The following is a 25472-nucleotide window of genomic DNA, read 5'->3' as shown; positions in this document are numbered from 1 at the left end:
TTGGGATTAATACATAAAAATGAGTGCCCAGAGGGGAAGTGAGGGGAAAATCAAGAGGATCCTGTGCATATATGTAATATATTAATTAATACTACTATATATGGGTTCAATTCTGCAAGATGCTGAAATATTTTGCTGGGCTTGGAATGGTCAGCATCTTGCAATACTGAGGATTTTATTTGTATAACTCAACTGGATTCCTCGTGTTTATTATTAAGTACGTGCTTAAGTGTTTGCTGGATCATGGCCAGAGTGCTCAGAACCTTGGAAGGTCCGGCATTACATTTGCAAAATCTCAATTGCCTTTACAGAACCTGAGCCTGCAAACACATATGCAGGTAACTTCACTCATGTGAGACTTCAGTGACTTTAAGGAGATCACACATTTAAAGGAAAATTAATCATACAGAAGTGTTTGCAGGACCAAACCAACAAAGGACCTAACCACACTGTTTTGAGCATCCGAAAGTCTAACCAATTTCAGTGGCAGTTTGGCATGAACAAAGAACACAAATCAAAATTCTTATGGGAATGTTAATGAAAAAATTGCATGTATAGATTATTTTTCAGTATTCTAGTAAAATTGATATATATAACTCTTGGGCTACGTCTACATTGGCATGATCTTGTGCAAATACTCTTTATCGCAAGAGTTCTTGAGTGAAAGTATTTGCGCAAGAAAGCGTCTACATTGGCATGTGCCTTTGCGCAAGAGATGTGCTTTTGCGCAAGAGCATCCGTGCCAGTGTAGACGCTCTCTTGTGCAAGAAAGCTCCGATGGCCATTTTAACCTTTGGGCTTTCTTTCACAAGAAATTCATGTTGCCTGTCTACACTGGCCTCTTGTGCAAGCACAGTTGTGCAAGCGGGCTTATTCCTGAGCGGGAGCATCATAGTTCTTGCGCAAGAAGCACTGATTTCACACATTAGAACGTCAGTGTTCTTGTTCAAGAACTCCCTGCCAGTGTAGACAGGCAGAATGTTTTTGCGCAAAAGCGGCCGCTTTGGGGCAAGATCGCACCAGTATATAGACAGCCTCACAGTTAAAGATTGTTTCAATATAATTTTTTAAATAGAGCAATATTTCACATATGTTTTCTGTAGGCTCCCACCCTTCAACAATTTTTTTGCCAGGTGGATATTTTCTTTTCTTCTAAAGGAGCTTTCTTTTAATTCTACCATTTGGTTAGCTATCCACTATCACTTAGAAAAGGTGTGTGTGTTGGCGTGCAGGGAGACATACTAAAAAATAACAAGGAAAAAAAGTTCAATAGATGCAGCAAAATTAGCACCTCAACTGAGGAAAATATTTATGTATTTAAGCACATGAACAGTTCAACATGCTTTCTTGAATTAGGGCCTAGGTGATGTTGTGATGAATAGTAAAGTAATACAGTCACAAGAAAAAATGGTGGCGTTTTAAAACAAACTACAGCACTATTTTCTCTCTTTTATTTTCTGAAGAGAAAAGTTTCTGAGAAACAATTTTCATACTAAACTTTATAACACCTGGTGCTCAGTCCCTAGGCCATGAATTTGAATGGAAAAAATTCAAATTCAAATTCATGTGCCTTAGACACAGCACATACTTCAGTCCCTATTTAAGCAAAGCACTTAAAAGCATATGCTTAGCTGAAGCAATGCCTAAGGGTATGTCTACACTAGCTCATTAGTTCGAGCTAAGTAGGCAAATGAGGGCAACCGGGGTTGCAAATGAAGCCCGGGATTTAAATATCCCGGGCTTCATTTGCATGTTCCCGGGCGCCACCATTTTTAAATCCCCCTTAGTCCGAACTCCGTGCCCGTGGCTACACGCGGCACAGAGTAGGTAGTTCGAATTAGGATCTCCTCGTTCCACGAGGAGTAACGGTAGTTCGAATTAGAGATTCTAATTCAAACTACCTACTCTGTGCCATGTGTAGCCGTGGGCACGGAGTTTGGACTAAGGGGGATTTAAAAATGGCGGCGCCCGGGAACATGCAAATGAAGCCCGGGATATTTAAATCCCGGGCTTCATTTGCAACCCTGTTTGCCCTCATTTGCCTACCTAGCTTGAACTAACGAGCTAGTGTAAACATACCCTAAGAGTTTTGCTGGGTTGAGATCAGAGTGCTTTTAACCCTGCAATACTGAATGTTTTATGCCTGACTTAAGTGGCTGTGTGAACTGAATATTAAAAAAAAAAAAATACATAAAAATAATACTAGATACAAGTTAGATGCTGTTAAAAATTTCAGCATCACTTTGACTATGGTGAAAGGGAAATTTCAAAGCAATTGGACTAATTGAGGAGGACTTAAAATATGTTCATTAATAGGGTCCTTTAACCTGACTGAAAGTATATTTTTATTTCCTTTCCTACCATTTCACCTTCCTTTTAATACCTCTCCACTTTTGCTTTTCTTTCTTTTTCCCTTCTCAGCTATTGGAGACATTCCGGGAAGGTGGGGAGGTCAGGAACACCATGAATTAAAATCACTCTGATATTCCTGTATAATGAAATCATTTCTTGACACATCAAGTTCACTATAAGTATCAATTTTCTGTAAAAGCAATTGTAATTTGCACATTACAAAGCATTTGGCTCTTTCATTTAATGTCTCCATAAAGAGGGTTTCATAAATTCTGAGTTACTATAAGTGGGTTTTCATTGAGATAAAGCACATTCAGAAAGACTGTCTTTTGAGGTTTTGTTATTTCAGTTTTACCCTCCTTCCTTCCGGAATATTGGATCTGATCATTCACTACACCTCACAGAAAGTGTATTTATACTAGTATAAATCATACATAAAATTCTAGCGAGTCAGAAAGATAGTGTTGTATGCCCTCTATAACAACAAACAAAGGCAGTGGTGAATCAAACCAATAGATTTTTTTCTAACCAATAATATATATAAATCTTTTTTATAATGAAAAACCCTTGGCATTACAAAATAGAACACAATCTGACTCAGAAACAAACACTGATAACATTAGCATTGTAAGAAGCTGGATTTTTCAGGATACAAAGACTATTTTATGACTACAGGGAGGTGTCTCTTTGGAGACTACAAATTACACCTGTGGAATTCAGATAGATTTTTTTGCATAATATCTAAGCAAGCCACCTTTGTTGTCATGTACACAAATTCATGCCTGCACACACAAACATTTACACATATAGTGTACTTACATATATATATATATGTGCATATAGCATGACTTGGGAGATGAGTCAACTGTTTAGGTTAGCTTCAATTGATGTAATGTATAGTCTATAGCACATTTGCTTAAACATGTAACTATTTAGTTAAAATGCTGCCATTGCCCATGTTGCACATAAATGGTATGGTTACACACGTGAGTGGCTTTATGCCTGCATTTTGCACAGCAGAGAATCCAATTCTGTGATGTATACAAAAAAAGCTATGTGTGAAGTAAAATAAACATAAGATTGAATGAAATAAGCCATATGTATGCCCTTGAAAGTGTCTGAATCTTGGTTCATTAATTCTTTTCTAGACCCCACTTTGAAATCCCCACTGCTATTAATATATAAACAGATTTGTGGGACATTATATATTTTTTAAAAGTTACCATTGGAAAAGGCACAAGAGCCCAATTTTGATGAATGAACAATTGTCAGACAGCAAAGATCTGCTGTATTAATACCAGTTCATTTAATTCCATTAAAAGATCCGGAAATTGTTTAGTAGAGTTACTAGTGCCACACGTCTGTCACTTTCTCTTTACCGCCCCACAGTTACAACAAATCCCATGGAAAAGGGACCATTCAAGATCTCAAGCCAGATAAAAAATCAGCCTTTTTTTCCCCTTTCTAAGCAACACACAACTACTTCTACCAGCCCAAGGAAGCTAGTTTTATTGTTCTAGTGTAAACACAAATGCAGGGTCCTCAAAGTTGGAAACGCAGCTAGGGAGAGGTGAAGATGGAAAGGATTGCTACAGCAGAGGCTGAAGCAGTCAACTCTCGCAAGCAACAGCATGCAGTACTGTCAGCAGGAAATACACTTACTCCAAACTCTCCCTTTTCAGCTTCAGCAACTTATAAGTATTGCTGATATGAAGTTAATTTCAAGATGTATGTGACTCCTAATATGAAGTCCTGTCCTGCAAAGACTTAAGCACACACTTAAAAGTTCAGTGCTAAAGCAACATGAAAGGACCTTAGTGTAAATGAGAATCAGATTCAATGGAACCAAAGAACATGCTTAAAGTTAAGAGTATGCACATATTTTTGCAGGGCTGGAACCTATTTAACTATTTGGTAACTATTATTGATTTTCAACAGCTCCTCTGTGTTTTAAGCTTTTTAAGAACCTAAGACAAACAGAAATAATTCCATTGCAAACAAAAATCCATTTGAAACCAACTTCATCAATCAATATTTCCCTGACATGTTTTTCCCCCAACAATTCCAGCATTGTACTAGTATATAAGAATATAACAATACAAGTTGTTAGAAACTAACTATAATTGTTTAACTGGGGAGAAATTTTAAGAACACCCAACAACATAAAAAGAAAAAATTGATATTAAATAATTTCCTTTTTATGATTTAGATGCAATTCACATGATAGGTAAGACATTTTGTTTTTGAATATCTGATTTTCAAACTTATAATATTCCTTGAAGTAATATCAGCAGATTAGAACTTAACACATTTTGCAAATTGCATTTAAAGACATCCTTTAAAAAGTGGAAGGTAAATCCTTTTGCGGGAAACAGAACAGAGCATAAACTGTAGCAAGTATAGTGTAAAATTAATTAGGAAGGTCAAAAAAGACTCTGAAGAACAGCTTGCCAAAGACTTAAAAAGCAATGATGAAATAAATTTTTAAGTACATCAGGAGCAGTAAGTCTGCTCAAAACCAAGTGGGGGCACTGGACAATCAAGATGCAAAAAGAGAACTGAAGGAAGATTAGGCCACTGAGGAGAAACAAAATGAAATATTTGCATCAGTCTTCATGGCCAGGGATGTAAGTGAGAACCTGAGACATTCTTTCTAGGTAACAGATCCGAGGAACTGTCCCAGATTGAGGAGTCATTAGAGGAGGTTTTGGAATAAATTGATAAATAAAACAATAAAAAGTCACCACGACCAGATGGTATATACCCAAGAGTTCTGAAAAAACTCAAATGTGAAACTGCAGAACTACTAACTGTGGTATATAATCTATCATTTAAATCAGCTTCTGTACCAGATGACTGAAGGATAGCTAATGTGATGCAAATTTTTTAAAAAGGCTCCCGGTGTGGACCAATTAAAGGCCAATAAGCCTACCTTCAGCACTAGGAAAAGTGGTTGAAATTAAGAACAGAATTATCAGACACATCCATGAATACACGGTTTTTGTAAAGAGAAATTATGCCTCACTAATTTACCGGAATACTCTGAGAAGGTCCACAAGCATGCAGGCAAAGGGGATCCAGTGAATGTAAGTGTGTTTAGATTTTCAGAAAACTTTTGACAAGGTTCCTCAAGAAAGACTCTTAAGCAAAACAATTTGCCATGGGATAAGAGTCAAGGGACTCTCATGGATCAGTGACTGGTTAAAACATAGAAAATAAAGGCTAAGGATAAATGGTCAGTTTTCAGAATGAAAAAAAGGAAATAGTGATCCCTGGGGTCTATATTGTGATCAATCCTATTCTAAATGTTCATAAATGATCTAGAAAAAGTGATAAACAGTGAGGTGGCAAAATCTGTAGATGATAAAAAAAATCTATCAAGATTATAGCCTACTTTGGATTTAACTAAGAGTTACAACAGGATCTCATAAAGCTGGGTGGTGGGGCAACAAAATAACAAATGAAATTCAGTTTTGATAAATGTAAAGTAATGCACATTGGAAAACATAATCCTGACTACACATATAAAATGATGCGATCTAAATCAGCTGTTAGCACTCAAGAAACAAACCTTAGAGTCATTGTGGGTAGTTCTCTTAAAATATCCACTCAAAGTGCTCTAGCAATTAAAAAATCTAATAGTTTAGGGATTATATAACAACATAGGAAATAACATATTGCCTCTGTATAAATCCATGATATACCAACATCTTAAATACTTTGTGTGCAGACGTGGTCACCCCATCTCAAAAAGATACATTGGAATCGCAAAAGGTACAGAAAAGGACAACAAAAATGATTAGGGGTTTGTAACAGCTTCTGTAGAAAGGAAAGATTAATAAAACTGGGACTTTTCAGTTTGGAATAGAGATGACTAAGGAGGGAATATGAGAGAGGTCTATAAAATCATGACTGATGTGCAGAAAATAAACAAGGATTTGCTACTCTCTCATAAAACTAATAAACAGCAGGTTTAAAACAAACAAAAGTTAGTATTTCTTCACACAATGCAGATAACCTGTAAAACTCTTTATCAGAGGATACTGAGAAGGCTCGTATTATTACAGGATTCAAAAAAGCACTAAATAAGTTCATGGAAAATGGCTCCATCAATGACTACCAGCCAGAATGGGCAGGGATGCAAATCATGCTCTAAAGTATCTCTAGACTCTGTTTTCCAGAAATTGGGAATGGATGTCAGAGGAAGGATCAGGATTATTCTGCTCTTTCCCCCTGAAACACCTGGCATTGGCCACTGAAGAAATGCAGGTCCCTGGGCTAGATGGACCATTGGTCTGACCCAGTATAACCATTCTTACATTCTTAAAGAACACCATTCTAAAAATAACAATTTTAACAATAGTTTTATGCATAGCTTCAAAACCTCATTCTATTTTATAGTTTAAAACTCATGGATTATTTAGTGCTGCCAAGAAAACATGTATTTATTGTGAGTTTCCATTATGAATCTAGAACAGAATGATAGAGTTTTACTTGTGAAGCCCTCAACTACCATGTAAGTGTCCTTTCTTAGAAACTCCGCTTTGGGAATTTGTGGGTCTTCTGATGATAAAAATAAACTGGCCTTGAACTAAAGGTGACATTGTAGTACATGACAAATACTCTCAGGCATCAGAAATAAAGTATTGTTATCCTTTGCAATTTTAAATTCCATGGCAGTACTCTAAAACTGTCTCTCAAGTCAAATGCAATTATAGTATTCCTCTAACAAAGGGCAAGAGTCACAAAAGGGTCCATGAAATGAAAAATGGGTCTGAAAATCTATTTTCAGTTAGTAAATAAGTTCTTCTAAATCTTTTCCAGCATGCTACTATTTAGTACATTTTATAAATTGTATTAAATGAAGAATATGAATATCAACTCCAGTTAAAATAAAATCAATCTTAGGTAATTGTAGTCAACCTATGTTTTTAAGGTGACTTCTCAGTAATCGTCTGTTGAAACTCTGAACAGGTCATCTGCAAAGTTTGATGGTTAAAGGAAAAAAGTGGAAGTCAGAACTTCTGGATTCTTTTTCCAATTTAATGACATGATTTTCTGCGTCATCTTGGGGAAATTGCTTAATTTCACTGTTTTATTGATCCCTCTATAAAATGGGCATTCTTATGGTTATCTACCTTAGGGTACGTCTACACAGCAGAGTTATTTCAAAGTAACTGATGTTATTCTGAAATAACAGTGTGTGCATCTACACTACAAGCCTTTATTTCGCAATAATTTTGGACTGGAGGACTTCTTACTCTGACTCCCTCATTTCACAAGGAGTAAAGGAAGCCGAAGGAAGAGTGTTCTTCCTTCAACTTCCTGCTGTGTAGACAGCACCAAAAGCCAAATTAAGCTATTTCGACTTAAGCTATGCAATTGACTTAACTGAAGATGCATAGCTTAATTCTACTTTAGCCCTGCTGTGTAGATGTACACATACAGAGGGTTGTGAGGCCTGTTTGTAAAGCAGTTTAAAGTTTTCAAATGAAACTACAGTGGTATTTCAAAATAGTTAATTTGAAATAGCTTATTTCGAAATAACGCAGCTAAAAACAACATACATTTTGAAATAGCGCATCCACACTGAGTGGATGCTGAATCGCATTTAAGGACGGCTGGAACGAGGTCCGGCAGGGCATCAGGTCAGGAGTTACTTTATGTGGCTGCTGCCTGAGGTTATCTGAGGCCTGCCCTTAAAGGGACCCAACCCCCTCCCCAGACAGCCAGTTCTCAGATTTCTCTGCTTGCTTGCCTACCTCAATGAAGGACAACAAAGCATTTTGTCTCTGCATGCTCTGATTGCCCTCACTCGGGACACCACAGCACTCTGCAACATGGAGCCAGAGCTGCCCCTGTGTACTCTGGTGCTCCTCTTGTACGCGTTGCTGCAAGCCTGGTTGCACATTCTGCAGGCTGCCATCTGGGAGGTCCATCAGGGGCCTGTCAGTATCCAGGAGGCCCTGCGGGAGAGCTTCCACCCTGAAGAGCACTAACAGTCTCCCTGGTCTGCCCCACTGGGGGCTTGGGCCTCATTCCTCCCTCACATCTTTCCACTTACCTCTCCCCCCCTTTCTGATGTAAAATAAAATACATTTTTTTCATAAACACAAACTGTCTTTATTTAACAAAACTGGGGGGGGGGATGAAACTCTGGTGAGGCTGGGGAAAGTAGGCAGAAGAGGGGAGGAGAGAGGGAAGGAGGGGGAGGAGGAAACCTGGGAGGAGGGAGCAGGAAGGGAGAAACAAGGGAAAGAAGGGGGAGGGGAAGCTCAGGACACAGGCATGGGGGTCTCTCCGGACCAACTTGATTTTCCTGAGAACCTGCTCCTGGGTTCGCATGTGGCCTTTGGTGGCCAGGCTGGCAGCTATCGTGCCCTAGACAGCCGCATTCCTCCATCTGGTGCAGAGATCATAGACGTTGGGGGCATCCCACCCAAACCTGAATAAGGTCCATGATCTCTACCCTGGACCAGGAAGGCGCTTGCCTTCTCTGGGCCCTGGCAGGCTCCTGGGAGCTGTCAGACTGCTCCTGGGGAGTGGTGGAGGTCTGGCTGCCAGTGGATTGCTGGCTCATGTTTTGGGGCCACTGGATCAGGGGCAGTGACTTTAAGGGCTCTGACCCCTTTAAGGGCTCCGGTGGGGGGGGGGGGCGGGGGAGTGTTCTTGGTTGAGGCTGGAGTGGCCAGCAGGGCACCCTGGGAAGGCTGGGGGCCCCCTATTTCAAAATATGTGTCTACACAGCACTTATTTTGAAATAGCTATTTCGAATTTGACATTATTTCTCGTAGAATGAGGTTTACCAAATTTGAAATAAGTGCTCCGCTATTTTGAATTTTTTTCAAAATAGCGGTTTGGCTGTGTAGATGTTAGGAAAGTTATTTCGAAATAAGGGCTGTTATTTAAAAATAACTTTGCTGTGTAGACATACCTTAACAGATTTTAAAGTGATTTCTATTTTAAGGAATATGGTATTTGGCTAAAGCAAAACTCCAGCAGGCTGACCCGAACTCTCTTTTCCCTGTTGCATAGTAAATTTGATTTATTTAACTATTCATTTCAAACAATAATAATGATTTTATGCAAACAATATTAAGTCTTATAGGAGGGTTTGTGTTTCAAATGTCAAGTAGTCTGCACAGAAATTGCCTCAACAGCTAATTGTGAATCGGATTTAGAAAAAATCATTCTGACCCAAGAGCATATTCAAGTTTCTTTGTGACATCTAATTAAAAGAAAAAGAAATCCTGTACTATAAGAGTGCCCAATAACAGCAAGGTAACACAAGCATAGATGAAACAACTTAAATGCATTCCATTATCTGTCAACTAAAGTAAAGGCTTTGGATGGAGAGAAAAATTGCACTTTCAAGGTTACCATGTGCATGGTAAAACAGCACAGATTGAGAGTGTTCAATGAAAAATGAAAAACCATCAGATGGGATAATGAACATTTGTGCAACTTTGGTTTTGAACCTTTTTCTTGTAAAACAAACAAAACCATCAAAACGAATATACATAGAAGAGATACAACATTAAGTACATCACAAAAACAAGAAAGAACGTATTTGCTGAAGAACCATCAGTGTTTTTACCAGTGGGGGTTCCAGGATTTTGTAAGGAAAGTGATACTAGTGAAAGAGATATCAGGACAAGGAGCTTAGATGGGATAGCACAAAGAGAAGAGTTGGGAAAGGGCAACAAATCTTACATCCATCTGGACTCACTGTAGGATTTTCTGCCTAATGCCAACGTGGAGTTGCGGAAAGAAACTGAGTTTTCAAGAACTCTGCTACTACAAATGCTTCTCCCATTGAAGCCAATGGGAGATTTTAAAAGTGAGTGAAAACTGATTCAGGCTCATAGCCAGTAATAACAAGCTAACAACTCATTGTTAAATTTCTGCAATGTAGTAGTAAGGAACAGGGTACAGTGTGTACTCTGATCCCCTATCAACCAACCACGTTCCTGAATTTTAGTGTAAGTGTCTGTCCTGTAAAATGGAATGGAAAAAATACTTTCTCCCTGGGTCATCCAATCTGAACTTTGGTGCTCTCTTGGAATGACTTTTTAGATGGGTATTTGTAGATTGCTAGCAGTCATGTGACCTCAGCATATCATAAAATCGAGAATGTCTAAGAGTCATTCACATCAGGATCTATGTTTTCTCCTCCAGACACAATGGCTGAACTTTTGTAATGCTATTAGGCACTAATATCAATTGGCACTGGACTGCCTTTAATTCCTAGTCAGTGTGATTTAAGACTGTGCGCTCAGTGACAAATGAATTATTATTAGCCTTTGCCTCTAAGGGGGACACATTTTCTCTGTTGCATGAATTAGCTCTCAATAAAGTGGCAAAATATCAGGAATACAAGTAATGTCCTAATGGAACTCTGAAAAGAAATAGTGGAGGTTGTTTTTTGTTTTTAAACTACTGGCTACTTTGGCAAGTATTGAAGTAGAAAATAAATTCTGACTGCATAGTGTAAAACTAGCCAATGGCAGCCAACCTCTCCTTTCTATCCCAGCCTCCAGCTCTCTCTGGATCCACCACTGATTTCCTGTGATTGCACAAATCAATGTAGCAATAAAGCCACATTAAATACACAACAAAATACTACATGAGGACTACAGCACAAGGGTTTGACTATACAGATAGATACTTTTTTTAAACATCCAACCATTGCAAATACTGGGCCCACTAAAAAAAACACAACCAAACAAAAAAAGAAATTAAAAAGAAATTAAAAAAAAAAAAGCTTGCTGCTCTTACATCTAGTGTGCCAGTTACTGTTCAAATCCTGAGAAAGGGAGGAAAAACAAAGAAGTGGGGAAAGTTGGCATAAAAACACAAAAGTTTGGACTACATGATTATAATAATAATAGAAAATAATCCACTTATTTAAAAGCCTCATAGGACAAAAACAAATTAATGGTGTTCAGGAGCTGTACAGTGCTGACACAAAGCTTAACAACAGGAAAAAAATAAATAAAAGGCAGCTTGTTTTTAATAATTACCACGCTCATGAGTGAGGACTGAGGGAGGACAGGACATTTAGTTCAAAGAAAAGACAACAAGAAAAAAGAAAAAAGTTGAGATATTTTTTAGCAGATATAAAACATACTCAGTATTGGTTCTGGCAAAATAGTTCTGCACTTAAGAGAAAGATCAAATACAAATACAAACAAACAAAAGTCTTCAAATGAGGAAGCATGAAAATACCCTGATATCAGAAGAGTCACTTACGCAATTGGCAAAGAGTTAATAGTTACATGCAAAATTTGTAATTTCTAATAGCTTTGCCAAATGATTAAAAGAAAAATGATCCTGTATCAAAAAAGCCCATTTCAAGAGCCAAAATTATGAATAATAGTTTTAAAATATCCAATAATGGAAATTATGCCCAGAATGTTCAAACATTCTGGTAAATAATTTGCAGAGAAACATGAAAGCAATGGTCATGCCAGCCTATGCCTTATAAGCCAGACAACACTTCATCAGTGCACAATCCAGAGTCATGGGCCAGAGTTTAGTCCTGTAAATTGACTTTAATGAGACTATTCAAATGAGGCAGGCAAGAAGGACCTACAATTTATTACGCTGTGAGAGGACTTTCAATGGAAGAGAATAATTTTAGAAAAATACTTGTGATCTGTCTTAAAGGCACTTAAACAATGGAGAAATATGACATGTAAAACAGCTACAGGCACAATAGCCAATGACATATGTGGTGAATTATGAACCCCAAAATATAATAATGAATATGCAGTCAAGCTTTTTTTCCTTGTTTTTAAGAATAAAAACATGTAAAAGGATTAATTAGTTGGAGGGTATAAACACTCAAAAATATTATGAATGAAGAATGTAATTGGGAATAGAGAAAATGTGCTTTGGTAGCACTACTAATCACATAAAAATACACCTAATGGTTCCAGACAACCACAGTAACAGGATGACAGAACGAATAAAGAAACTAACAATGAATTGACAACACAGAAATTAAAAAACCCAAATTGGTTCAAAATCATAAGTAAAAATAAAATAACAGAATATTTCCCAAAAGACAAATCACACAGAAATACTTGTAAAACAGAAACTTTAACAACAAATGTTCTTCGAACATCAGCTACTATTCCTGTGACCTCTGATATTTAATTTATTGTTTATTACATTGTCTATTTTTCATTCAACCAGAGATTAAACAACAAATCAGTTGGGAGCCCTTTACTTTATTTTTGCTGACCTTGGTTAGGGATTTCTAAAGTGTTTGACATGAACACTGCTATGTGTGACTGGAATCTCTTTTCAAGTTGACTCATATTTTCTTTGCTACTTCAAAATGATACACTGCATTCCTTTGAGACATTCCTTCACTCTCAGACCTGCTCTAGTGATTGCTTAGGACTACTGGAGTCTAAAGTAGGCCAGTTAAATTATAAGCAATAATCTCTTAACTCCACCCTTAAACATCTTGGTGAAGATTTAACAAGGGTCTTTAACTATGCAGCTTTGATGAAGAACCATAAAAAAAGTCATTTTCATAAGATGATAATACCTGATCCTTCTTCTGTCACCATGCCAAGGCCCTCTGCTTTGTTTTGGCGTTCAAATGCATTTAGGTCAAGAACACTGCAATGAGAAAAGCAATATAGCATTTAGATTATTTGCTAAATCCAGTATTTTATCTTGTTGGATTTTAAAAATTATGGAATTAACCTTAGAAATATTTTCCATCTTCTTAGCTGAAAGATGGAAAATGGAGTTAAGGAGATAACTGAAACATAATGTTACTAAAGCCAGGCATACCTTTCTTTTAAATAATGGGCTAAATTCAGCTCTAAGTTAAACAGCTAGACATTCGGGGAAATGTCATTATGCCAATTAAATTATGTTGAATTTATTGTGTAAATGATAGTAAAATGTAGCTCATTAGTAGTTACTGAAAAAGAAAGTATAGCCATATTATTTGCGTGTGTCTCATTTCATAAAACGGATATTATTATTTGGGTGTAAATATATTCCCCATTGATTATTGGAAATTGTAGAGCTGTGTACACCCAAACACAGGTCAGTAGTGCTGTATGACGGTCATTGTAACAGCACTGCCATATCACCCAATTTTTTAATATATTTTCAAGTCATTTTAGTGCATGAGGGTGATTAAAGTTCTATCTGATCCAGATGTGCTCTGAATCACTGAGAAATCCAGATGGCATCAGCGCACCACGCCAACATCTCTACACTGTTGTGGTGGGGATGGATAGATTTTTTTTTTTTTGGACTGAACTATTTTTCCATCAAAAATGGGGTTTATTTTTGTGTGGAGAAAAAGTCATTTTTCCATAGAATTTTTATTGTTATTGATGACATATTTAACTTTTTTCCCTGTTTGGGGGAGAAAAAAATCAGTATGGATGGAAAGTGAACATATTTCATTTCAAATTTTTCTAGGAAAAACCTAAGTATTTTAAATACACATTTTCAAATAAGTTTGAATTTAATATTTTTCAGTGGCTGGGGAATGATGCCTGTTTGCTAACAACCTCCAGATTGCCTGACTGCAAGCAGCAAATTCCTGAAGGAGCTGTGTTACCACTGGCACCAGCACCCTACCATCTGCTACAAACTGGACACAGCTAAAGGTGTCTCCCTTGTAGATTAGACTGGTTTTGGAATATTATCATCATGTGGGTTTCCACTTGTCAATCTGCAGATACCTGAAGGAAACATTAAAGTAGACAATCTACTCACCAGCTCCATTATTGCCCCTGTGGGGCAAAACGTGCCATGGGATTCTCTGGGTTTGGGGAAGTAACAATTCATGCCATAATGGCTCTATCTCTTGCTTTCCTTGGATTTAGACCACTGTACCCTACTTCACAACCTCCTCTCCTGTGAACCACGCAGAGAAGGAACCATATAGCTCCATTAATCATAATTCTATTCACCTAGTTGATGGCCCTCATCTTGCCTCAGAGATGCTCATTAAAACAACTATTTTATTGTTTGGCTAACACAAAAAGGTGAGGATCTGCAATCCCAGCTCATAACTTTCTGATGAACACTTTGGTTTTTATTTTGTTATTTGCCAAACTGACCTTTATTTTTTTAAACACCTCATAACCATCATTGTTATCCCAAAATATTCCACTTTTAATAAAAAAAATACTTAAATGGCTATTTTGGTTTTAGTTAGTCTAAGATCTGAGACATCTGTCATGCAACATATGGTGCAAAATCAGCAGCCAGATAAGTCAGGATTAGGAGTGCTTTTCACCATCTTGGAACAGAACAGTCCTTATGTAAGGCTACATCGAAAAAGCCTCTTTCAAAAAAGAGCATCTAGACTATAACCAGTACTTTCGAAAAAGCAAGTCTGGATGCTTTCTTTCAAAAGCATAGCTTGCACTACATGGCGCCTTTTTTTTGAAAGAGCACTTTAGAAAAAAAGCATTTTTCCTTGAAAACAAGGTTTTCTGCGGTCGAAAAAGCTGCCGCGTTCTTTCGATTTACTTTTGAAAGAATGCGGCAGCAGTCTAGACGCAGAGGAAGTTTTTTTGAAAAAAGGCCTCCCTAGGGTGTCTAGATACACCCAAACAGTGATCTGGGCTCAATTTTAAATTCCTATGCAAGTATCTTTCTAGAATTATTGTATTTATTTATTTATGTATTGCATATTACTTAGAGCAAACACATTCAGAAACTTGAACCTGCAAAAAGATTATAGGAAGTCCTCCTGTCCACTCCAAAACAAATAACTTAATTCCCTTCTCCACCTTCCAAAGTTCTATCAACTCTCTCCCTACACAGAGGCCTCCCTCAAATTCTTAGGGAAATGACACTTGTAGAGTTCCCTGAAGGTATTCACATTTGGGTTCTGGTGGAAGATGGGAGTAGGTGAGTTCCAGAGTCAATGTGCAGATGAAGGAAGGAAATATTTAAGGTAGAGAATCTACCTTCACCTCCAGATCAAATGGAGTTGCATCACAGGCCACAAATATAACGTACTCTTTGCACAAAACAACCAAAATCCAGTATCTCTATAGTGCAAATGTTAGTGGAGAACAGTGAACAGGCATTTCAAATGCTTTCACAGCCTGTAAACATCAATGGGACAACTCAGAAAATAAGGTACTATTTGTCATAAGAGTGGAAGAATTGAATATACTGAAATCAGGGAATATGTCATAGCTGCCTGCAAGATAACTGTGTAATTAGTCATAGTTGCTCAGAAGTGGGGTACAAACATTCAAAGACAATTGTTTGTGCAATTCTGCCTGAAAGTTGGAGATAAGCATAGCCCCAGAACAGTTTCTCTGTGGCTACTTTCAAGGCTTATAAGCAAGGATTTTCTCTCTGTAGTCATTGCAGCTTCCTTTTCTCTTCCCCCAAAGCCTATTTGGAATTTTATTTTTTGCCCCATTGCTGTATGGCTGGCTGGCTTTCTGGGTGCTTAGCGCAGACCAGTTTAATTTTTTCAGTTATCATTTATAAAGACCCATATTGCTTTGACATAGTGGTTAATACGATTAAAACTCTAGGAACATGAAAGAAAAAAATTGTGTGTGTGTGTGTGTGTGTGTGTGTATGTACACTTCTGGCATATTTACCCTTTCTGTTTCACCAGGTAATTCTTCAAAACTTCTATTGATATTACAAATCCTGTAAAAAAAATCCAGATACAAAATAATAGATTTATTATGATAGATATTTTCTTACCTACATGACTGCATAAGACCAGCAAGACTCTGGAAGAAGCCTACATCTTTTTTGTCCTTGAGGTAGTCGAGCATTTTCTACAGAAAATAAATCAGATAAAATAAATGTTAAATCATTGGGCATCTGTTGCTCTACATTAATTTGTATTGTAATCTTGGGTGGCTTATGACAACTTGCTGCAGTACCTCCCACCCGAACCAATCACAGCTTTCTAGCATACAAGTCACACTCTGAGCGGTTGTGTGTAACTGCAATCTGCCAGCTACACTTGGATTTCACTCTGGCTCTTGCCAGCCTTGTCTATATTGCAGGGTAACCACAACTCACTTCCAGTCTTAGCTTTTCCTCCAGAAACATATGTCCTATACTGCCCAGTCCTCTTCTGAACAACACAAACGTATGTTACATCTGTTATTTCTTAAGATAACAGTATGCCCATTTGTTATTTCAATTAGTTATCCAGACACCTCAATTTAAACACACTGGATTAGATAACATAGTAAAACACATTTCTTCACCAAAAAGAGATTTTAAGTGAATACAAATAATGAAGTGTAAAAGTCAGAAATGATTAAAGAAAAATATAGACAGAATGCAACTAATGTCTAACTTAACAAACTGGTAAAGTGAAAACAAATTTTTTCTTACTATAATCTCTCAATACTGTAGTCTTACTAGACAAACTTCTTAGGACAGAACATCTTTTTCTGTTGAATGGCAGCATTTTTTGGCCTGTCTTGTGCAGCGAATTGATGACCAGAGGAGAATGGTCCCTTACGGTATTTATTTCTCCTTTTGATAGTGTCAGTCTTCCTCTTGGAAAACATTTCCAGCTGAGATTCAGAAGATTGAATATATGTAAGGATATTCTTGTCTGATTTTCCCACCTATTTGAACTCCCTTTGCCTCTCCTCCTCCTTCATGCTCTGATTACTGCTTAAATGCAAAATAAGCAGAGCATGCATTCTTTTGTTTGAGACAAACGTGTTTGCCAACCTCCATTTGGAACATGTGTAAAGAATATCCTACAGGCAAATCTTATAATTTCATATGCAATATTGCCACATATTTGACCAGCAGATTGAGAAACCTTAAATGATACCTTCCAGGCCATACCTTTTACAAAGATCACTGCCATAGTGGGTAGGGTATGCCACAGTAATTCAGTCTGAATTTGTGATGTTGCACTATCATTCCTTGTAAATTCTATCTAAACTGTCATCACCAAAATGTCAGAGAATCTTCCAAATATTTTAAAAAACAAATAACAATTTCTCCTCCCTTCTTCCCTTCCAGCTTAGAGAAAATGATTAACATAGTGCCTGTCTGTGGGATTGCCTAGGGAGGATGTGGAATCTCCATCACTGAAGATATTTAAGAGCAGATTAGATAGACGTCTATCAGGGATGATCTATGGTCCTTGATCCTACCATGAGGGCAGGAAACTGGACTTGATGACCTCTAAAGGTCCCTTCCAGTTCTAGTATTCTGTGATTCTAGTATTCTGTGATGCGGAATGAACTAGCAGAATATTAAGTCAAACACTAAATTTTGTGTTTAGTTCTGAATGTGCTGATGTTAGTGATTGTTGTTTCCTATCACTATATATAGGATGACAGACTCTGAATAGGCTCATTAGTTTGGCCTTGATTCAATACCATATTACTTCAGTTTCAAAGGCAGCTACTAATAAGTGGCCCAGGGGGAACATTCTTTGTAGTAAATCTTCCCCTTTCTCTTTAGCAGCACAATGAAAAAAACAGGAGGATTGAGCTGGGGCGAGAGGAGGAAGGGCTAACAATATACAGTCCTTTCAATCCTGCAATACAGAGTGCAATCAGAGTCAGCGAGGGCTGGTAGAAGTCTACACTCCTATACGACCCTTTCTTTCCATTCAAAGAACTATTGCCCTTTGGCTAAAGGGCAATCAATTTCAGGATCTTGCAAAAAGTCAGTTTCTGTTGTTGGTGAAAAACTTGTCACTGAGCTAGGTCTGCAGTAATTTGCACTAACATAAATATTTATATGTACACTGTGTCATGTTATTGTTAAAATTAGATAGACCCAATCATACACAGGTAACCGTGAAAATCCCAACTCGATTAACCCTGAGCTATCACCAAAAACAGTTGCTTTAGTCACTGTTCACATATTTTTCCAGACACCTTTCCCCCTGCTACATTATTCACTGTTCCCCAATCCTTCTTGGAATAGTATCACTCTCCATCCAACAAAAAAACACAACGCCAGCAGATTCACCAAAATCTCCTAAACTGCATTTCTTTGACCGTGCCTGCATTCACATCAACAGACAGAAACACATATATTTTTTAAAAAATGAAAGAAACAAACAAAAAACCCTAACAAAACAAGAAATGCTATGCACACTTCTCCCTTTTGGGAGTGGATGACAGACCAAACAACATGTGACAAATGTTAGTCACATCACTTAAAGTGCTACCGGAAGGCACTCAGCTACTACCTACATTGACAAGTGTGGGTTAAGACAGCATTAGATAGAATGGATTAGATTAGATAGAATGGAACGGTTTATGCTCAAACACTTTACCTGCTGAACTGTAGAATTTCCTCCATTTAAGATAGCAATCCCAAGCTTTAATGTAGCTGCAACCATGGGACCCATCTCACCTGGAAAATATTAAGCCAATACATCAAGTTCTTATTTAAAAAAAGAAACAAACCTATTCTAGTAACTTACCCTCCATTAGGAGGTACACAGCATGGAGTAATTCACATGGCTGTTTACAAGAGAGGATCATTTAAACAATCTCTCATGTAAAACAAACACAATCATTCTTCCTTCACAATATATAGCATATGACTTAGAGTAGGTCTATATTACTGCTTATGATGATATAACATATGTCACTCATGATTGTGAAAAAGTCCTTCCTATGAGTGATGCAAGGTACACTTATCTTAGTGCTGGTATGGACAGTCCTACATTAGCAGGAGATGTTCTCTTGATGACTTAGCTACCAGCACTCATGGCAAGTGGAGTAATTATGCCAATAGGACAGCATCTTCACCAGATGTGCTACAGCAGTGCAGCAGCTCAAGATAGCATGTCTGGTGTAGACTAACCCTTAGAATCTCTAAGAATACATAGTGTAAAATGTCATACAGACTGTATAAACAAAGGAGAGAAAAGATGAAAGATATAAAGAATCGTGATCAAAGAATACAAATTACTCTTCAATCATAGAATCCTGGAGCAGCTGGTTCTCAGACTGGATGCACAACTTAAAAGTGATTTGTTAGTTTAACAATGTGTTCTTAGGGCACATCTGTACTTGTGGAAAGCTTGGCGCTGCAGTGGTCGATCTTCTGACATTCAATTTAGCAGGTCTAGTATGGGCCAGCTAAATCAAATTCTGAGCGTGCCCTTGTCTGTGTCAGTACTCCATGCAGTCGCAAGGAGTTAGGGAAGTCAATGGGAGCATTTCTCCCACTGACTTCCCACTGTGAGGATGGTGCCAAACCTCGACTTAAGGTACAGTGACTCCAGCTATGTTTTTTACGTAGCTAGAATTGCATACCTTAAGCTGACTTTCAGCTGTAGTGTAGACCTGCCCTTCCTGTATACCCATATAAACAAACCTTTGACACTTCTTCAAGAACTAAATGTGGAGAATTTAAATATAGTAGCTAGAAGAAGTTGGCTACTTCTATTGATGAAGGAGAGAGTTGTTTAAGTAACAGTGAAGTAGAGACAGAATACAGGAAAGCAGATAAAGAAAAATTATTGCCAACAGATGGAACATAATTGTAGATTAATTTTATGGGGCAGCATCAGTCACATCAATGGGGCCATGCTTGGGGGCAGGGGGCAAATTCTGCACCTGGCCAAGGCTTACAGTTCGGGGGGAGGGGAGCAGAGGGAGGAGGGCAGTGCCTCTTATTTCCCACTGATTATGCCTGTGGGCCCGATAAATAGAAGCCTAAAAAGTTTTTATCTATGTATAGTAAAAGGATGTTGATGAGGTAGGGGGATGAAGGAACAGATTATAACTGGGCACAGGTGAACTTGATCAGAAAATAAAAATCAGAGCCTATGCTAAGTGCACAGACACGTAAATCCCAGTATTTCTAGAGCCTCACTTTGTCATTACACATCCAATGCACAGCTCTGACCTCCACACGGTCTTTCACCCATCTCTACATCATCTGGGCTCCAGCCAGGACCAGAAATACAAAATGCCACAAGAAAGTTTCTTCTTATTTTTCAGCAAGCTTTTGCTGGGTAAACTTCTAGCCAGAATCTAAAATGTGGGTGTTTATTTGAAAATTAACCTAAACTCCAGTTTTGTTAAGATTTAGCCACCAATAATTACAAGTAGTAAGATCTTGAGCCAAAAAAAATATTTAAAACCCACTCCAAAAGAAAACTGTCTATGTACATAAGAAGTAGGTCTTTTACCTTTGCTGGCGCTGATAGTTTGAAGCACCATCTCTGCAGCACCCCGATCATGCAATCTGGCCTGCTGATACAGAAGCTTCTGTTTTTCCATTTCTTTTTCCTGAACAGAAATTCCAATCAATTAAGTTGAGGACTTCAATTAATATAATCTCTCCACAAATTGTTTTTTTGTTCTCTCTCAGTATATGGGCTCTATTGCAACATCATAGATTGATTGAACATACACACAATGCTACTGAACAAATATTTAACATGTTCAATATTTCCCTTTGTGTTTTTCTTTATATACTTTTAGTCCTTTGTATATTGGGAAGGCTTTCTCTCAATTTTAAATCATTTGGTTTGTTCAAAGCCCATATTCACAGTATGTATGTACTGCATGTATCAAACTTGCACATCTGTGCGATGTTTTTTGTGCAACACTTTTCGTTATCTTCTACAACATAACCAGAACTTCATACTGCTCAGCATGTGGCTCTTGAGGAGTTGTTCCTGAATGACAGAATAGCTTCACTTGGAGCTTCATTCAGCTGAGAAAATTTATTTTAAATGAAAAATAAATAATAGGCAGAGTTGCATATTTCAAATAAGACTTATAATGTAAGCTAGATTTCCCCAACCCACAGCATATTCCAAAAGGATATTAGATAGAATACATTGTGCCTTTATATTTTCCATTATCTGGTGGCAACAAACAATACTACATGGTGCTGCTTGAGCAATGGCTGAAGTTTGTTCTTTATTGTTTAAACTACTGAAAACAAAGAGAAAATATGAAGGCACGGCTAATTCCAGCTGGGTAGGCTCTTTCACAGGTTTGCTGGAGAATTGAAAATGACCAAGCAGTATAAGTTGCAAAATGGAAGTTGCATAGAGCCCTATGACAGCAAGTCCATCAGATGGTGTGGTAGAAAAGCTTAGTCAATGGGACATGAGACCATCAATTAGTATCATGTCCAAAAACACAATGGCCAAAACATGTATGACCTAAGAGCAGGAACAGCTGCAGCAGAAGTAGCCAGAGTGGCAGCTTTGCTGCCATAAACTTTCCATCCAAAGTACAGAAAATAGACACTGGAAGATGGAAGAGGTTTAAAAAATGAAGGCCTGCTAGATACAGAACATGAAAAATAAAAACTGAAAAGAGGTAAAAAATAGAAATGGGCTCAAATGAATGAAAAAAGGAACCTTTAAATCAAAAGCAAACCAACACAGACATTTATGCTGTTACCAGAGAGTTCTTGCTGAGACTGGAAAATTTGTTTCTTAAATCTTTGATAATATCGTGCTGCGGAAACAAAATTCATCAAAGTTTTTTTTCATACTACAGGTCTCCTGTGGTTAAACTTTTCCCTTAAATTATGTGATAAGTCGAAATGGAGGCATAGAAAAAAAATATGGCAGCTTTGCTTTAAATGTTGCCAGGGTAATGTCTGAAAGGTTTGCCTTCATGTTTAAACCTCTTCCTGTGAATTAAAAAACAGAACAAAACCACACATGTACACACAACCAAATACTCATTACACAAAACCAAATAATCAAGACAATTTCAAAAAAGCTGGTCACAGAAAACCAATCAACACCTGATTTTCCTCCTTTTTCCTTTATTTATATTTAGACCCAACACTCTTTTCTTTCTCTTTTTTCACTTAGTTACTTTTGTCTTCGGGCCTTGCTTTATTATAAAAGTTTTGTTTGCAGCTTGAGTAAAGTAGAATAACATGGGGTGCCCCCTCCCTGACTGCTTGCATCATCTACATAAAAGAGAATGAATAGATGTGAGGCCAGCAGTTATACAATGAAAGAGATGTGGGAAGAAGCCTGCAGTTTAAAACCAGAGAGAAAGAAACCAGGGATTTTGGACTCTCTCCAGCAAATGCAGCCATTTATATAGTTGCCAATTGTAGAGAAGTTTGGCAAAAAGAAGATATGAAGATCAGTCCTTGAATAAGAGCATCCAAAATTCACATTTCCCCTATGAGCATGGCTAAATTTTCTGGCGCCACTATCTCCAAACAATGATGAAGCTTAGTTGAGCATGGTCTCAGGAGAGAAGACAGCTTGCCAGGAGCACAAAAATTATGCTAGAGCAGCTATATCAGTGGGCGTCCTCTTCAGGTATTATCACTTTGCAGCGTTCAGATTTCTTGATACTAGTGCTGCTACAAAGGCAGCTCTAAGGCTGGCAGTTGTATTTAACTGCGCTCAGTAAGGTTGATCTGAAGGAAGCTTGAGAAGGCATTAGTTTAGTGTAGTGATGAGCAACTTGGGCTAGTGAATGGGCTGCATGAGTGACCCGTCTTCATCTCAGCAGGTTGCAAGATTGTCGTAACCAAGATAGTTTCCCAAGCTAGGACAGTTTTGCTAACTGTGCTTGCATACCTAACATTATCAGGCTATGCCGACTGAATCATCGCAGTGCTCTAATTGGATGTGCAAGGCTCTCTCAGTCAATCAGCACACATCTCACTTCATGTGCCCTTGGAGTACATGCATGTCGCTTTAGTAACACTGGCAGGAAAAAGCTACTTGGACAGAAACCAGCGGAATCTGGCAATCCTGCACTTGAGCAATGGTAAACAAAATGTCTCACAGGCTACATCATAGAACCCCAATTGGCCACATGTGCCCCACAGCCTGCAGGTTGCCCACCACTGGATCAGTGAGATTTGATCTCATTCACAACTCCCCCTCCCCCCACCCACCCACACACATACAAAATACACACTCAAATAAAAGTTTGGGATAATAAAATCAATATTTCACAAGAGGATATTTTAAAAACTCTGACACTAAAAAAATTAGTTATTTCTTGAGTGACTTTAATGTATATCATATAAATGATTGATAAACAGTGAGACGTATACGTATGCGGATTTTCACCCTGATGGCTTTCCCCAGAAAGGCTGTGCATTAGCTAGGAGGCTCCTTTGTCATCTTCATCAAAAGTAGAGTCTGTTTAAAATTATAACATTTTTTCTAAATCAACCATTTGGCAAAGGAAGAAGCTAGCTCTGCCCTGTATCTGTATCACAACTAACAATTAATTTACTTATAGTTAGGCTAAAGTGATAGCTGAGATATTATACTTTTACCTATCCTTAGAATATGTAATAATTACAGTCAATCAAAATATTACAGGTTTGCAATTGCTGGCAAATGTTTACATTTTTAATGTTAACCACCAGCTCTCCATACAGGAAGACAATTTGTAATGTCTAAACTTTACCTATAAATATTTTCTGTGGGTAAGTGAATGCCCAAGGTTTCTGATGTTTCTTGCTCATTTCTTTGGATTGTGTGCTTGGTTTTTTGTTGTACTATGGACCATACTTATTCAAAAGACTAAAATTATCCAAATGTTCTATTTTTTAGTGTATACAGTTTTCTTTGTGTGGGTCTACACTCCCACTTCAACGTATCAAGAGAAGTTTGTTCTTTTGTGATCAGCTAGTGATTTTGAAGATCTAATGAAGGAATAATATTTTTAGTCACTAAAGCTGAATGCTAGAAGAAAGGAGTCTTGCGTAAAAGGCCATTCTTGTCAAATATTTCAAAGTTAGGATTGGTACATGCAATTAATCTGTAAGAAGAGTGGCTATTTACAAATACTTTGAGACAGACTGGTTTAAAAATATGAGTCGTAGGCCCCTCTCTTCCAAGGACCAGAGATGGGCCTACAGTTCATGGTTTATTTATTTTCCCATTTTCAGTAGCCTTCTTCAAGCCACTGGTACTGCATATTGAAAAATGGTCTTGAAAATTCTCATAATTTCTCTGGTTACTTGTCTACTATTTGAGAATCAAGACTATTTATAGATGTTATGCTGTTTACAGCATCTTGTAGGTGTCTAAGGGCTTTACAACTATTTTTTTTTACCAGGCATTATAAATTCATTTTTAAAATGATAATGTAGCTGACTGATCCCATTCTCTCTGAATAAAGCATAATTTATTCTTAAGTAGTTCTATACGTGCTGAAGCCCAATTCTTTATAGATCTTTATCAAGTGGCTAAAGAACAAATTTGATTTGATGCAGGTTTTTTGTAAACAAATGTATAAAGCCTCCATAGACCTTTCAAAGTCCTGGACTCATACCCAGGATTAATTTGGACAAAACATTCGTATTTGCCCAATATAAGTCTGGTAAAATGTTAACTCAAATTTTCAAGCAGGAGGATACTGTAGGGAGCCAGGGGATATTATGTGTGAGCAGAAAGTGACACCACTTGAGCTCTGGAATATTATATACAGGAAGTCCTCAACTTACAAACAGGTTGTATTTAGTATTCCATCTTTTTTCCATCCATATGCAGAATACATTGTATTATGTGAACCAATGCATATGTGGCTGTGCATCACCAATGCAAACACATTCTACCAGCTGTGGGTACTCTGCTATGAATCTCTCCTGGGTGCCTACCCAAATGCTCAGCTTACAGGAAACACTAGTTGAGTTTCAAATGTTCATTTGTAAGTCAGGTGTTTGAACTAAGAATGCATTTTCCCATAGAAACAATGTTATAAATAGTAGTCAGGCTCCCAAGCTAGCCCACAAAAGCCTATTTAAAAGCCCACAAAGTAGCTAAAATACAGGTTATTTGCAATGAAAAATAATGGCCTGCCTCATCCCCCAGATACCCTCCCTTCCCCACCCACCCCCACAGGCTGCACCCAATTCACCAGAAGGCACTTGGAGAGAAGCAGCAATTTCTCTTTCAAAGCACCACTACTCTCTAGCAGCTGACTGCTTGGCCACCCATTGCTCCTCCTGAGTCCTCTGGCCAACAGTTGAGCTGCTCACCATCACCTGTGCCTTCTTACATGCTTCCCCTGAGGTGAGGGCCATTCTTACCCATACATAGAACTCACAGTTGCATAGGGCATCTGAAAATTTGGGGCACCACTGGGTCTCAAATGTCCACCCACCTCTTCCTATCCCTGTTCTGTGTG

The 25472-nt window shown here is 37.9% G+C and overlaps 1 protein-coding gene across 1 annotated transcript in view; it reads right to left on the bottom strand.

Moving 5' to 3' along the window:
• RYR2 (ryanodine receptor 2) overlaps window positions 1–25472 on the bottom strand; it is a 646972-nt gene that overhangs the window by 67721 nt on the left and 553779 nt on the right. The window contains exons 81-84 of the mRNA XM_089777369.1: window positions 20519–20618; window positions 18647–18726; window positions 16078–16154; window positions 12914–12987 (exon numbers count right to left, since the gene is read on the bottom strand). Coding sequence (XP_089633495.1) covers window positions 12914–12987; window positions 16078–16154; window positions 18647–18726; window positions 20519–20618 — 331 coding nt within the window. The remainder of the gene's footprint in view (window positions 1–12913; window positions 12988–16077; window positions 16155–18646; window positions 18727–20518; window positions 20619–25472) is intronic.

Source organism: Pelodiscus sinensis, chromosome 3, assembly GCF_052426305.1.
Source record: "Pelodiscus sinensis isolate ZL-2025 chromosome 3, ASM5242630v1, whole genome shotgun sequence".
Taxonomy (NCBI): domain Eukaryota; kingdom Metazoa; phylum Chordata; order Testudines; family Trionychidae; genus Pelodiscus; species Pelodiscus sinensis.
Note: the sequence above shows the minus strand (reverse complement) of the source record. Positions and strands in the feature narration are given on the sequence as shown.